The 16,571-nt window shown below is 51.2% G+C and overlaps 1 protein-coding gene across 2 annotated transcripts in view; it reads right to left on the reverse strand.

Annotated features, from left to right (window-relative positions):
- The window catches only part of RXRG (retinoid X receptor gamma), a 40,824-nt gene extending 25,296 nt beyond the window's left edge, over nt 1-15,528 (reverse strand). Inside the window, exon 1 of one of the 2 annotated variants that reach the window (XM_049808887.1) lies at nt 3,185-3,254. In XM_049808887.1, the coding sequence (XP_049664844.1) occupies nt 3,185-3,206 (22 nt within the window). In that variant the 5' untranslated portion in view covers nt 3,207-3,254. Of the gene's footprint in view, nt 1-3,184; nt 3,255-15,402 lie in introns of those variants that run through there. The other variant, XM_049808888.1, reaches the window with a different exon arrangement.
- Nucleotides 15,529-16,571: the final 1,043 nt, after the last annotated feature.

Genomic DNA, 16,571 nt, shown 5'->3' on the forward strand with positions numbered 1-16,571 from the left:
TACAAACAGAAGAGATCACTCGTGTATTTTCTATCTGGCCACCTTTCACATCTCATTTGTTTTATTGCACAAACATTAATGGCACTGCAGAACTGTTTCAGAGAAGGAGAAGCAGCTGAGCGGCATGCTTACACACCCCGCTCGCAAGCCACAAGTTTTGAGCTCCAGGGAAGGGAGACCAGAGGGTTCGATATCCAGCACAAGAGCATTAACAGCAGGAACTGATTGCGGTGCTACGTCCTGTCCCTCTCCGTGTTCAGCTGAGCTTGTGTCCTCCCCTGCCACCACCCCAACATACCACAAGGACATCCCCAGCAAACGTCCTCAGCAAGGCCCAGTCCTCCTCCAAGTGTTGACAGCTACATCCCGGTGCAGGAGCCGTAGGCACACCTCCTGTTTCGGTGGGTGCTGCCCCACACTCACCTGGCCATGGTCTCACACACCCATGGGTGCCTCCAAAACAGTCTTCACCCTGCACTAATCAAAGGGGCAGCAGGTCACTGGCAACCACAGGGGTTTCTAACCTGTAAGCAAAGTTTGCTATTTCAGGATAATGCTGGCTTTGCCTCCAGTGCTGTCCGTTAACAGCCACACTTGGGGATGCCCCAAGGTCCTGTAGGCAGAGACCCAGAGCGCTGTGGAGGAGCTGGCTGCAAGGTGGCTTGTTTCAGTCCTTGGATAGAAAATTGAATTTCTCAGCAGGGCAAGTTTTTTTTCTCTGTGACAAGACTGAAAGAAACATTTTCCAATCAAAAACCCCAACAAACAATCTGCTTCCAAAAGAAGTGATTTTCACACACGCACACCCTCAATAAGATCCAAGACTGCCACAGAAGAGAGGGACTTTGTACAGCCCCACGCGCAGTCTGTCAGAGGGAAGTTTCTCTGATCCGGTTCAGGGAAAAGCTCTGGCATGACGGGAAGCCTGCCTGTCCAGCATCCACCCAGAGACCTTTCCCATCATCCCGCAGAGATGCACTGGGGCCATCTACCCCGAGTTCCCGAGTGCCCCCCGGCACTCAGAATTAAGCTACTTGTTTCAAGACAAATCCACTCTTGCTCAGCAGTTTTGCTTCCACCTGCCTGAGTCACACCTCACTACCATCCCAGCCTGGCTTGTCCCTTCCCTCAGGCTGGACGAGAGGGCTGTGCCCACAAGCTGTGGGCAGAGCAGGAGCAGAGCCGGCTGCACGGCCAGTTCAGCCCCAGCAGCACTGGGACTGGGAGGTGTGAGCAACGAAGCGGCTTTGCGTTTTAAGCACCAACCGTGCTGAGATTTAGTAGAACCATTAATTCTTACCAACCACACAGGATCTCAGCAGCTTTAATTCCATGCTAATGAAGTTTTAGTAGGGAATTATTTTTATTGATCTGCCCAGAGCAAAGAGCCTGATTTTAGACCAGCTCTGCCAGCACCCTCTTCCCCATCCCTTTTTTCTTTCTTCCAGCTTAGAAGAAAGGGGAGAGGAAAGAAGACAAAACAGCTCTGAGCTCCTTAAAAAGGTTGGCAGTCCCAAGCAGTAAGTGGATTACTTTATTGATTTTTAGCAGATCTGGGTTAGTGAGTGCTTAGTGCTGCAGAACACATGTACATGATAAGCAACTCCAAGGAAAGCCCTCCAGGCACTTTCCTCCAGCAAAGCAAGCATCAGGCAATTCATTTAGGGGACCACCATGGGGTTCGGGGTACAGAGAAGCTCCAGCCCCTGTACCCAAATCAGTCTGTAACAGACTCCGGGAGCCAACCCAGTCTCTCTTAAGAAGTACTGCAGGACCACACAGAGGCAGCCCCTCAATTTCTACTAGAAATTGCACAATTCACTGCTTCAAATTATTGAATGCTTTTTATTCTGCCTGCCCCGCGCCCCCCCCCCCCCCGCCTTGTTACATAAAAGGAGAAGACATTATGACTGCCACTGTTATTTTAGGATGGAAAACCATTGCCATGTTGCACCCAGATGGGACTCGGTGCTGCTGACTGCGATCCAGCAGCCACACCTTGGGGGGCATCAGTCAGAGTGGGACTTCCGATAAAGCGGTGCTGATTCAAGCTGAGATGCTAACATCGCATTGGGGTGCCCGACTCGCTCACCTGCCCATTAGCTTTCCAAGGCCATTGTACCGCAGCCAATATTTCAGCAGTGTGTTGGAATAGCATCTCAAAGACCTCCCAGTACTACTTCACCAAGCCTTTTGAGTTGATGGTCTCTGGAGCCAGACCCCAAACACGTGAAGGCTTAAAGCAGAATAATCTTATCCCACCCTGCCCCAGAACCAGGAAAGCTAGAGATTAAATATGGTCCCTTTTCCTTGCACATTGGATTGCGCCACGAAAACCGCAAATATGACCAAGAATCCCAACAGTCCCCCATTCCATCTCTGTTTAATGGTAGAGGCATTCTACGGTCATGCATGTGGCAACAGCATATGCAAATATAAAGGTTGTAGCCCTCATAAGCCCACAGCTGCACGTGCATCTTCCTCCTGACACACCGCTTCAGAGCTACAGAGTCCCAGAGAAAACTCACTGCCCACGGGGTGCTGGCATTAGAGCTGGGGCTCCCTTTACGTGGCTAGTGAGGTGCAACAGTGGCTACCAGGCTGAGTGCCACAGGAGCCAAAATGCCTGTTCCCCTCCCTGCTTGCCTCCAAGGGAGGCCACACAGGTACCAGGTGACATGCTCAGGGCCAAACAGGAAGGCAGTGGCAGAGCAGGGACTTGAAACTAGGTTTCTCCAGGCTAACTGGTGGTCTGACCCAACCTCATCTAGCTGCTGTACTGGTTGGCATTGGCCTGGGGCAGGCAAAAGTCACCAAAAGCAAGGTGCCCCCTATGATTCCCTGGGGATGGAGGGGAAGGGAGCTACTGCATCAGCCCTTCCCCCCCCAGCCCTGCCTTTTCTCACCACTGTCTCTTGTAGAGCAATAACCACAGACACCAAGCTAATGAAATTAGCCCCAGAGCCCCCACCAGGCTAATGCAATTACCACCAGCAGCATATTCAAACAGCAACACCACAAACACACCTGTAGTAACACAGCCTGCCCTCTCCTTCTCCCCAGGCCTTCCCCATCTCTCCCCGAGCCCCACGGCTGCCACCTGATGTGGGTCCCCTCCCCAGGGTCTGGAGGGCATGGGCCACCATCCCCAGCACCAGACTACCCCAGGGAGGGCACTGCCTACCTTGCAGAAAGCACCATCCCATGCAGCCAAGAGCAGCCTCTGAGGGCAGATAATTCCCAGTCTGTTTAAACCTTGGGAGACCTTCAATTACCAGCACCATAATGAGGCCCTCGACACTAATCAGCAGTGTCACCAAATCCTCTTACACCTGCCTAAGCACCTCCAGCAGCTTTGCTGGTTGCAGGGCCCAGCTGCCCACTCCTACAGGGAATTACCTCCCCAGGCAGGCACCAGTGGTGGCACAAGCATTTTGACACAGGTGCAGGTGAGACACTCCTAGGCACTGGTGCCAGATGACAAGAGATACAGAGAAAGGCATCTGCCCAGCCCAAAGGGCACCCCGGACCAAGCCCACACTGGAGATGCACTGGAGCAGGCAAACACCGCAAAGTTACTAGAAGAGAATTTTTTATGCTAATGCTCCCTATCTGAGATGCAAAGGGCAGGTTTACATCTGTCCATTTCTGAATATGAAGTGTCATCTATACCATCAAGCCAAGCTTATTCTCTAGGATGCTCCAAGAAACTTTTCAGCCCCTAACTGCAGATGGCAGGTGACCCCCATCTTGCTCCGCTCCTCTGCGCTGGCACTCATTCACAGGGCGACAGGCAGCTCCCTCCGCACATCCGTTCTGACTCACGCTTTCTGCTCCAACAATGCACTTTTTAATATCATGCGAGGAGCAAAAACAACAGGTCCACTATAATGCCGAGATATCCTGAGGCAGAAAATCCATTTGGAGCCCAGCTAGAGAGAGTCAAGTCAATTAGACACTTTCTGGGGCGTCAAGCTGCCAACAATCCCGGCCTTTGTAACAGCAAAGAATCACTGCCTATGTGCTTCCCAGCGACTCCCCCTTGCCAGAGCAGAAAGGTCAGCAGCAGTAGCGTCATGGAAAAGCATGCAGCAGAGTATTCCTGGGAAGGTGGATCCAAAAAAGTAGTCATTTGGACCCTCTGGAAAATACTTTTTTTTGTCAAAAGCATCCCTTGCTTTGGGTTGGGTTTGCAGGGAATAAGCAAGCCCATAATACAGGAGATTTGGGCTACACCACACGGAGGTTTGGGCATGCATTGTATCAAGAAGCAATGGCTGGGTCAACAGAGTGCTAACTCAGGATTTGGGAGCTCATGGCTCCCTGCCTGCTTTCAGACCAGTCACTCCACCTTTTTAGCTTTGCTGGAATAAAGATCATGGAGACAAAAAAGGAACCTCAATACTGCAACTGGGAGAGTCATACATCCCTCTGCACTTCAAGCTAAGCACCTGACTTCTCTTGTCAGTGGTGCAAGGCAGAAAACTGGGCTATAAAACCAGGATTCCAGGTTGGATGAGAACTGAATGAAGCTAAGATTTCTACAGGTAAGTGCTGAAGTCATTCAGATCCAAAGGCAGGTCTCTGACCAAAAGGCACTCATGTCCAGAGGAGATTTTGGTGGGAAATGAACACTCAGCTCTTAAAGTCCACTTTGACATGTTATTTGGTGTTCAGCAAGGGGCTTTCAAAGGAGAGGTGAAGAAAAGGTTCACTTGATACCTCCTTGATTCCACACTGCAAGCAAACTTTCCAGAGTGCCAGAGGACCTACGGGTTGTCATTTAAATGCAAGCCCCTCTTTAACACTGCTGTACACATGATGTGAAGCTGGGATTTCTGCAAAATGCTTCAAAACAGCTAGGTTACCTTCCTTCAAAGAAAACTACACTCTCAAGACCAATATGCCCTCCTCTCCTGAAAAATAGTTCTCAGGGAAACTTTAGAAGACACAGTCCATGCAACTACCCGCAATTTTGCTGTTTTCCCACAACGACCATTTCTCAGAGGAAATATTTCAACAGAAATGGTTCCTTGACCAGGTTAAGCCTGCATTATTGCTTGTAGGGACAGGGATTCTAAAAAAAACCCCACAATCCCTCAGTAACAAAATACCTACAGATTTTCGGGGCTTCTCCGATTACCCAGAAACAAATTACCTAAGTGAAACTTGGTCCCCCCACCTATCTCTGCAGAACTCCTGCAAAACTTTCCAAAAGCCTTTTTTTCTTTTTTTTTTTTTCCCCCTGGATCCTGCTCCATACTTCATTCTCTTTTGCTGACAAACCTGGATTTTTGTGAGCAGACTATGTTCCCCTCCTTGGCAAGGGCTTGAGCTGGGTGGCACACAGCTGATGGGGGACAGGCCAGCCACAATGAGGTGTCTGCTGGACCGTGCATTTGTTGATGGCCACCAGAGCTCAGCACAGGGTGGGGAAGGTCTTGTCACAGCACTGCCCTGCACAAGGCCACAAAGGGCTCCCCCCTGCATCCCCCCCAGCAGATGCCACAGCCTCCTGTGCAGCTGGGGGCTTTGATTGCTACTCTCGCTCTGTGCATCCCCACGTTCGTGCTTTTGCATTTCCTCCTGCTTCAGCAAGTGCAAAACTCCAGAGACAACCTGTCAATCTCCATCACATCTGGCTGCCTCAGATGATCTATTTATACCAGACAGGCAAATGTGGCTATCTTGGAGTTCAAGGTAACAGGGGTTATTTCTGCTCCGAGTAGCTACTTTCTCAGGGGAGGAAGGCTTGGAGGCATCCAAGAGGAACAGCTTCACATCGGGGGCTAGCACCAATACCTTCATGGCTGAAGGCACAGTAGCCATCACCAGCCACAGCCCAGTCCGGTCCCCAAGGTCCCAGCCACAACAGCCAGGCCCCAAAAGCCCAGAAGGATGATATCTATCCTAAGACACCTCATCCCGGGCCCCTCTGTATCCTGACATGGAATAGGAGAGATCAGCATGGACCTTTGGATTTCTAACCATGCTCTCGCTAAGTAAGCAAGGCCACAGCTTCAAGCTTGCTCACACTGTTGTTTTTTTTCCACGGAGCACTGCCTGGATTAAGTGCAAGCATCTGACTGCACACTGTCACATTAATGCCATAGCAAGGGCTCCGGCTTTCATTGAATCACTCCTGTCTCTCCTGCACTTTTACATCTACAATACAATCTGCTCTCTGGCACCCACTGAATCCAATCCAGGATAAAGTCTGCCTTATCAAGTTGGCCCATTAGTATAATTTTAAAAGATCTGAAGGAGGAGAAGGCATTTACACCAGATTAGCACTTTGTGCCACATGGCCACAGAGCTTTTGATCTGGACCAAGGGCCCAAAAGCCACATCTACCATATTGCTGAGGTGCAGCTTCAGTCAGCACTTCTCAGCCAGCTGTCTTCATAGTTTAGCTGTTGCTCCAGTCAATGAGGCACTTTCTATAAGCCTTGGTGGGATGGTGGGTGGGCAGCTGCTCCCTTCCTAGGATGCTCGCAGCTCCTCAGTAGCCAGGCAGCTCACCTGGACCCCACCTCCACTTCACTTCTGCAGATCCCACTGGCTCATTAACCCTTTTCCAGTAGATTTCAGCCTATTCATTGGATCCCCTAAGAGCAGGGAAGGAAGTAAAATACCACTAAAACCCAAGCGTGTCTGCATGAAAGAGGGAGAGGCACGTTTTTCAAAGCTCTGCTGTTTCCTCTAAAGCACAAAGATCTCATCTGTCTCTGTAATGACATGATCTTCCTGGGGATGGCTCTCCTGAGCTCCACTGAGTTTCAAGCAAGTCTTGGAACAAGTTTCCATAGCTCCAAACACTCTGATCCAGCAACCCTGCCCTAGCACTATTACCACAGCAGCCCTGCACACTGCGAGCCCCCAGCTCGCACCTATAATGCCTCTGAGTCACCACGGGGGAGAAACACACACAAAAAAAGCCCCCCAAACAATAAACCAGACCACATCTTTGCCCAGAGACACACCACGTTCAATGCTATGCTGCAGAGACGTGCCTGTGCAGCCTCTCCACAAATACTGGATCCAGAGACACAGCCCAGGTGTAGCAACTGGAAGAAATTAAGCACAACCAAGTCTTGCTACCCAAGCACAAGGCACAAAACGAATTTAAGATGAGCTGAAGCCCAAAGATACCCTTCATTAATCAGCAGTAAAAAAAGACAGGAGAAGGGTGATACAAAGACCTCAGCTCAGCCCTCACTGCCTCTGCCTCCATTGGTGGCTCAGACAACTCCACTTTTGATAGTCTAGGTCCATCCCCTAAGCCATGCTGACTTCCACTTCACTGAAAACCAACAGGTTCATTTTGCAGTCATCTCGCTATAGATCCAACCAACACCAGTTCAAGACTCGGCCAGCCTGGTCTGTTTGACATTCAGGGGACCAAGCCACCTCTTTGCCTTGCCCAGACAGATACACACACCTCTCATCTGTTCTAGTGGCTGTCCTACCCCTGGGACTCGCCTTCCAATGGCAGCTGAAGGGAGACCAACACAACATGAAACTCGGCCAAAATGTTCTCCCACGAGATTGGTTCCTCCTAATGCTTCCCTGCAGAAACTGTTTAAAACCCTTCGCCTCCCTGTGCAGGTGAGGGGCAGGTAAGGAGCCAGCTACAGTGAGCATCCTTTTCCTCATCAATGCCCTCCATTGCCTTTCAAACGTATTCTCCCCTCAAAAGCCACATGCTCCCCTCTACCAAATGGAAAATCCACTAGTGTTTAAAGCCATGGGAGCATGACAAAAATCCCTGTGCCCCAAAGAAAGGAACAGCCCTGGATTAAGACAAGCAGACCACACCACACAGAGCCAAGACAGCACAGCAGCAAGGAGCAAGCATGTGAAGAATTTTCAGGGATGTGGAATGACATTTGCTGGCACTGTCAAATATCTGCTCTCTGCCCCCCAACCTCTTCCCAATAGAAAGAGAGAGAAAGAAGTGAGCACCTGCCCACAGCCACATGTTTTGGCCCTGTCCTTTCAAGCCTCTGAGCAGAAGGAGCAGCCTCTGCACAGCAGAAGCAGAGACAGGGCCTGGGATGATGCGGGCACAGCAATGCATGCCTGAGTACTGGCACTGCACTGATGTATACTGACTTAAGTCAGCTTATTAAAGCAAGCCCTGAAGATCCCAGAGCAGCTTCTCCAACACAGAGCTATCTCCTCTGCTAGCTGGACGTATCTTAGTTGCAAAATCTAGAGCCCAGTCCCTTCTTGGTCATAAGCTTCCCAGACCAGCAGCACAGCCCCAAAGGCTAATCTATTCCAGTAAATTCACCAGCTCCAGGGAATGGTCCCAGGTACTGTCCTGCTGGTTGTAAAAACAGTCCCTGGCACTTTCCATCAGATAATTCCCAAGCACAGTATGGGAGTCAGCACAGGCTAAGGGTTGTTCCCACAGGGAACTTTAGACATTTAAGAGCTAAGCCATACCCACACATATCAGTCTCTGCTGGCTCATTTCATTAATGAGGCTTTTAAGTCATACCTATCCACTAAATCCTGAAGCCCTGGAACCTAAAATCCAGGGCAGCAAAGACCCAACGCTTCAAGCATCCCAGAAACTGGGCAAGTCACAGCCCTCAGTGCCCCAAGTACTTCTCTGAATCCCCCTGGACATCTGTGCCAGGTGGGAAGCTTTCCAGGAAGGCTGCTCCCCCAAGACCTGGCTATTTCAAGCTCCTGCAAGCAGAGCAGACCCAGGAGACGCATTTCCATGCCATGCTTTGGCACAAATAACCTCTAACCTAGGATAACACAGCAGCAAGGGAAGATGAGTATTGATGAACCCTTGGTCAGGTGAAAGGGAAGAGCTAAAACAGTCAAGGGCCTCAGCTGACACCAACAGACACAGCTCTGACAAACTCATCCCATTTGCAATACCCTAGAGCTGCTCCAGTGCCTCTTTCTGGCTGGAAACCAAGCTATCAGTGCAGGCTGGCTCCCCAGACGCCAAGCAAACAGACCCCAAAGCACCATTTGTCAGGGCTCTCCACCTCTCCTGGTCCTCTAGGAAGATGCACCTTTCTGTGCATTCCCATCACCTCCAGGCAAGAATCTCCCCCATCACCCGTAACCCTCATTGGAGAAGAGCCCTGCTTATGTCTCTGCTGAGCACCTTGCACAGCTGTTCCCTTGGAGCAGCCACGTTCCCGGCCTTTGTAACAAGTCAGCAATAAGAAAAAGGTCATTTACGTCCATCACTGTGTATGTGGCAGTGAACAGGGCCAGGGCTGCCAGAGAACAGCCAGACAAGGGCCAGCCAGCGCTCTGCAGGGACGTCTGTGCAGATATCACTACAGATTTTGGGGGCAGCCAGTCCTAGACCCACACAGTTATCGCTGATGGAAGGTGCAGAACAGTTTGGGGCAAAGGCACCAACAGTTTGGGGGAGGCACCTGCTGGAGGAAGGACACTCGAGCGCACTCTGCTCCTACCTCCCCTGAAAGCATGTACCATTTGCAAGATGGACCTTTGTCCTGGCTCTGTCTGGCTGCTTTTTACACCTACTGGATGCTCTCACCTAGCCCATACAGCTCCAGCCTACCCCAAGTCCAAGTCCCAGCCTACACACAGGGTGTAAAAAACCAAATCACCAAACAAACGAACAAAAAATAAAACTCAAGAGACCCAAGTTCAAACCCCAGCATCACTGTTTTGGCCTGATGAGGAAGGCAGCAAGGATGCTTGATGCGAGATATGATGTGACCACTCCCTGCCATCCCAGGCTCTAAAGGGCACTTGGCTCCCCAGCCACCGGCCCCATCCCCAGCTGAGCAAGCAGAGCTGCCCCTGGGGCACCGGCAGCCCTGTGCGTGCAGCCAGAGACGGATGGCTCCCCGGTTAGCACATCAGCCCTCCCCACGGGCTGACTCTCTGCATGAGCTATCTGTCGGGGCAGGGATCATTGCCCAGCACAGAAACAGAGCTGAGCTATTCCCAGCTCCCCTCGCACCATGGGTCGGCCGGGCTTAGACCCGCACGTGTGATGTGGAGGCAAGGCTGGCCAGGGCTGCTGGGTGGGACAGGCGGTTTTTCATCTCAAGTGCCCAAAATGCTGCTACAACTGCGGATGGAGCCCGTGCTGCCCAGGTGGTGACCTGCCAGGGGACAGGTCCACAAATGCATCCCCTTCTCCCTCAGCAGGACTCGGTGCCCTGTTTCCCCACCGAGAGCATTTGGAGGGGGAAGTATTCACCTGCTCCAGGGTCGCTCCTCACTTCTGTGGCCATATATCTCTAAGAAAACCCATCCTAGAGTATGTGGCAAACCCAGCCTGCCTGCAAGCTGCCATCCCCCAAATGCAACCCCATTGCCTGGCTTGAAAACCTGCCCCAAGCGCCCTGCTGTCCCCTCCTTGCCTCATGTATGCCTTTAACAGTTTGCTGGATTACCCATTGCAACTAAAATAACAAAGCTACAAAAGAAGAGGGCAAACAAACGCGATATTCTGCAGCAATTAGGGCTAAACAGGGGAAAGGGGAGCAGGGAATGAATGGACAATGGGGAGGGCAGGGACGCGGCAGCCCAGGCCCTGGCAGGCTGGGCACGAACTGTCCTCGGGAGGCCGGGTCCGAGCCAGGGAGCAGCGAGCTGTATGTAAGGAAACGCAGGGAGATGAAAAGGGTTATTTAAACAAGCACCGGGCAGTCCCCACGGGGCCTCCCTGTCCACTGGGCTTCATCACAAAGTGTCCAGGGAAGAGCGGCTCCTGCCTTCCCCCCCTCACCGAGTCCTTTCAGGTGGCGGGGGGACGCTGGCAAGCTGCGGTGGGTTCGCTTAGAAAGGAAGGAATCCATTAATCTCCCTGGTAATTACTGCCACATATGGATTTGCACAATTACACTCCGTTAATTGGTTATTACAGGCAAGCCAGACTGATTGGGCAGAACGGCTGGGCTTTAACCCCTTCACTGTCCCCAGGGCCAGCCAGACACCAAGGCAGCCTTCCTCCCAAAACACTGCTGTATCCTCCTGTAACCTTGCTGGGACCAGCAAGCATGGCCCCCAGCACCCAGCCCAAGGTATCTTTGTTCTCATGCCTTCCTTTCAGCTGGGGATCCCAAGGAGATGGACCCGAGGGGAAGAAGTGAGCCTGCACCTCAAAACGGCCAAACTCCCCAGCCGATTTCATCTGCTCTGGGTTTGCAGCAGACGCACCACATACTCCCCAGGGTGCCGAGGGACTGCAAACTCAGATCTTGTTTGTTTTTAGAAGGAGACCCAGATTCCTTGTGCACTTCGACTTTGTGCCCTCAAGCCCAGCAGGGTTGGTGCCAACAAGAGGAGAATCCACCCCCAAGTCTCTCTCGGTCTCTGAACACAGCTTCTCCAACTAGATTTGCAGTGTAAGGCTTCTCTTCCTCAAAGCACTGAAAACAGAGGCTTTACTCTAGTAATAAATATATAGAGAGAACCACAGTCATGTAGGCTATGCCAAAAACTACAGATAAAGCACTTGCAAAGCTCCGGCCAGCAGAGCACTTCTGCCAGTTGGGTGTGGATGCAGCCTGGCCTCCCCACACCACAGCCACCACCTCTGACACCCCTCACAGGTAACGGGCCATCCAAGACCCAACCCCAAAATGTCTCATTCAGGATCCAACAACGTTTCTGGAGAAAGCTCAGAAGAGGCAGGCCAAGGCAAGAGCGATTTCTGCCAGAATCACGTCGAAAGCTTCCTGTTAAAAAAGCCATAACAAGAAAGCAAACAAGAGCATTGCAGAAAACCCACAGGGCAGCAGGGCCCATCCGAGGAGAGAGCTGTGCTCAGCAGCCACCGACATCAAGGAAGGAGCAGGCGTTAGCATCCTGGCACATCAGAGCCACCACACTGCTGTTTGGCTTTTTCAGGCTCATGCCTATGTGATGCTCCTCCACAGGAGAGGGCACAGAGAAACCTACTCCAGACACCTCATGGCACCCAGATAGAGAAGACCTTACACGTTGTTGCTTTCAGCGCACAGCAACGTACCGCTACACCACACTGTGCCTCCCCATCCTGGCACATCCAGTTTTGCTCTCATTTACTGCATTATTGCAGTTTCCCAGAGACTTCCTCTCTGCCCTTACTGTGACACATGTGGATGAGCCTTGAGACAGAACCCTGCTGCCCCATCCTCTCCCTTTCCCAAAGGCAGCCCAGCACCCCTCCCCAGAGAGGCAGCACCCACTTGGCAATAAGAGATGGCTCAGCACAAGCAAGAGACTTAAAGGAAGAGCGGAGCAAAGCCAGGCATTGCACAAGGCACACTGTGAGAACTTTCAACTCAACTTCTGAGTCACCTCAGCAAGCTACTGCAACAGAACCAAGGAGAGAAACCAAGCAGGATCACAGCAAGAAAAGAAAAAAACCTCCAAACCACCCTCTAACCTCATACTCCAGGTAAAAAAACCCTTGGGCAGCCTGCTTTCAGGTTTCAGCTGAAGTAGGTCAAGAGGACACTCAAAACACCTGCAAGAAACACCTACCCACCCTTTCCCCTACTGCTATCACTGCAGTAATGCCCACTACAACACTCTTGGTCTAGCCTAGGAGAAACCCCCTCCTCATCAGCTAATTAAAGGGCTTTTACTGTCCCCTCTCTGCTGCAAGGAGTAGGCCCAGCAATAAAAGTCTTCTCCCTAGAAGATCACTGGAGTTACATGAAAGTTGCAGTAGGATTTGTTCCTATTGTTTCAGTCACCTGTGATTTCCCAGCTCCCTGAATACAATACAGAAAATTTTTTCTCATGCAAAAGCCAGCTCCAAGCTCACTGTCTGAAGGGGACCATCTCGTCCATTGTAAAGGCAGCATCTCCCAGCTCCCTGCAAGTGTTTTCAAGCATGCGTGAGCTTGTCTTTGAAGAAGACAAAGGCAAGCTGGCCCTGCACCCATGAAAGGTTGCTGATCCCTCCTGTAAACCAATTGCCTCCGCAATGTTCGGAATGAATCTTCAGAGCTGTCAAAGGGAAGATTGGGCAGAACCTGCAACCGTGCTTAAAAAGGTCAGCTGGGAAAAGTCAGCATGGGAAGGATGCTTGCTTTATTGACAGATGCAGAGTGGAAGGGGCTAACCTGTGAGGACCTGCAAGCTGGTTTTGGCAGCACACGCTACACTTCAACTCTGGGCTCCGTTGGCTGCAGCTGGTGACAAATCCTGTGCAGATCACTTCCAGACGACAGAATCTGTGGACTAAGCCTGAAACTGAGACTGGGGCTGAGCACCAGGCAGAGCTCTTGTGTGCCCTTCCTTCATCCTGAAGGATGAGAGGAGTAAGCTGGTGGGATGGGTGCCTTTCTGGCTCTCATGACCCAGGATCAGCTTTTTAGATCTCTGAGACTAGAGCATAATTTTCTCTCTGTCTTTTACTTGCATGCACACCTATTTGTCCAGGTTTCTGTAAGAAACAGAGCTGTGAGCATCCAAGCATTTGCTGGCAGTTTCTCATGTGTAAGGTGAATCAACCCAGTAAAAAGCCAGGGAATCTTCCAAAACTGATGGAATTTGACCCAAACTCCCCTCACCCTGGGAGCACTTTAGAATCCAGGTATGTTGAGTGTTTGGCATACTTGTAAAAATAAATAAATAGAATTTTTAAAAAATTGCAACAATTCCTCAATGTCCTCATTATAACATGAGTTCTGCCAGCGTGGAAATATACCAAGGATGTCTTACAGCCATGCATCACCTCCCCATTTGTGTGACGCTACAGAAACCCTGCTAGAATTGCACAGGGTTCATGCAAGGAGCTGTACACCAGCGCTATCACCAGGCACAAGCCTAGGTGGCTTTTCCAAAATGTTTTCAAGTTCCTGCCTAGCTCTCAGTCCTGCCTTTTGCCCAAGTCCCTTTCCCCTTAGCCTGCTCAAGGGAAGGATTTAAACCCACAAGCTCTTTGCGTGCCTCACAGCTGGTCTGAGCCCAGACGGCAGGACAGATTTACCAGCCCCTTGCCATGCTCAGAGCTGGTACCAACTCAGTGAGTCCTGGACCACACCAGCAAGTGTGCTTTTGGGGCAGACATTAGTAGTAGGAGGTGATAACGGGCCCTGCTGTGCCCCACAGGCTGCCACCACGCACCAAGGACAGTCATGGTCTGTGTAGCCGAGGGAAGCGAGGCAGAGAAGGGGAAAGCAACTTCACTGCAAGCCCAAGCCAGAGCCAGCAAATGCCTGCCCACTGCCTGCTACCTTGTCATCTCAGCGTGCTGCCTGCCCGTTTGGACTCGGTTAACATCTCCTGCCCTCTCTGCAGTCCCTCCAGTCCTCGATCTGCCTAAGACGGGTGGGTTTCGATTCCCAGGGTTTGGCCCCTAGTGTAAAGGTTACTTTGCATCCAACTGGATCAATTCCAGCGTTGTGCCACTGGTTTACCTGATATACAGGAATCAGACAAATAGTGTATCTGCTGATGCTAATTAAACTTGATATTGATGTGGATATCTGACGTATTTACTAAGAAAGCAGCAAGAGAAGTTGTTGGTTTAAATGTTATGTGACTTGGAAATATATAAAGGCAAGTAAACATATTCCTTTTGGTCAGAATATTGTTATACATGTATTGCAAAGAGGCTCATACGCAGCAGAGGTAGTGAAACACACTGGGTCAGGTCAAAACACAAACGAGGTTCAAAGGGATCTGAAATTAATTACACCGTTATGGCATTTTCCCAGCGGAATTCTCTCTCTCTGTACATACCCATGCACGTATTTAATATATTTGACAAAATCACTATTTATCCAGGGAGAGCTTCAGTTTTTGGAGAAGCACCACTTCGTTAAAAGTATTAGTCTTGACTGGCTTTACATGTAACTTCCACCTGTCCTTTAGTGACCTTTATGAGCTGACCCCCAGAACTCCTTTAGTATAAGCCATCGCAGCCCTCACCCATAAATACAGTATCGCCTTCCACACCCTAAACACTCTTCTTTCCCTCTGTTGCAGGAGGAAAGCACAGACTCACAGAAAACAGGTCTGGAAGAGACCTGGCAAGCTCATCTCACCCATCTTCCTGCCCCAAATCAGACCAGAGACCTTTGGGGACAGAGCTGCCACCTCTATCCCCAGCCCATCTGTCCCATCACATTGCCACCACTCCTGTTACATAGCTTTTCCCAGCATCTAAACTGAGCCTCCCCTCCTGCAGTGGAGAGTGCAGCACAGCACTTCGAGGGTTTCTTTCCAAAACCTGCACCTGAATTAAACTCCCATAAAGGCTCCGCTCAGTTGGCACCTATTGCTATAGGAGTAGCGTGCCCAGGAGGCTGGGCAAACCCCACGGCTCTCAGCAATGGCCACAGTGGTGTCCCACCACCCCTCCACGCCGCTGCCCAACCCACAGCTGAGCCCGCGCTGCTGCCCAGCACCGCCAATTCGTGTGGGGTCAGGGCAAGGACTTACAGAAGTGAGGGAAGGAGCCCGTCTCCAGGGGATAAGGAGCCTGCATGCCCGGCTGCATTTCCAACCTGCGTTCTGTCTCTTTAGCAGACTCAACCATGAAGGGAGGGTTTGCAGCCAGCTCTCTCAGCTGCGCTGGGCTGTTGGAGAAAGAAAGGAGTGTTTACACCTTATGGAGCAGCATCCTCACGATCTGTCCTAAGTTACAAATTTACCTCCCAGACCTTGACCGGGGCTGGGGTTTCCTGTGTTTGCTCTTTGGGCTCCTGTCTCTTTGGAAAGCGGGAGATGTTGCAATGCCGGGGGGAGGGCTGGCTGCACAGGCTGCCTAGGAAAAGCCCTGCAACCCAAAGGAGTTGGTCCAAAGTGGCTCTGCTGAGAAAGTGTCTTCTGGAGGAGATTTCTTTTCTAACCCCAGCTCCTAAAGGAACGAAACCAAGCAAACAACCACCATCGTGTCTGAGCATCTCTCTCAGTTCTGCTTTCCTCCTTCTCTCTGCCAGTTGGTCTTTTTTGTCTCATCTGCAAGCCTACCCACTCTGTCTGATAACAAACTTTGCCATCGAGAAGGTGGTAGTGTTAGCCACATCACCACCGGACTCCAGTAGAGACCAGGCATAGCTGGCTTTCCCCTCGTCAAAGCTGTCGGAGGACTGTGGGGGCAGGTGACAAGGGAGCAATGTCCTGTACGCATTCCTGGGCAGCATCATTAGCTGCTTGCAGGTGACCTGGACAGACCGTTGTCTCCAGAAGGCTTTCAGAAGACAACCAGCCTGCACTGTGACCAGTTTTTCTTGTGCTGAAGTTAGAGCCCCTGGCTTTGTCCCTGAGCTTGCTTATCTTTGTTAAACTCTTGAATTGCACATGGGCGTCTGCCTGCGTCTTCCCTCTGTGTTTGGATTTTGCCAGTCCTGATGGAGAAGAGCTACAAGCAAACAACATTCCTCTCCCCTGTCTGCACTGATAATCTTGGGATCGCCTCTCCTCTGCGCACCCCTTCAGGCTGTGTCAACATCGTCGCGGTTGTGGAGGGCAGGATTGCTCTGACTTCACTGCCCCGTCCCGTACACTGTGTGCTGCCCAGCCCAGCACAACCGCACAAAGAATATTCCTCTGGGATGTGAGTCAGACCTGCTGGGGGGTTTTAACCACCTCCCTCTCCTAGACTTCTT

This window comes from Accipiter gentilis, chromosome 8 (genome assembly GCF_929443795.1).
Source record: "Accipiter gentilis chromosome 8, bAccGen1.1, whole genome shotgun sequence".
Lineage (NCBI taxonomy): Eukaryota > Metazoa > Chordata > Aves > Accipitriformes > Accipitridae > Astur > Astur gentilis.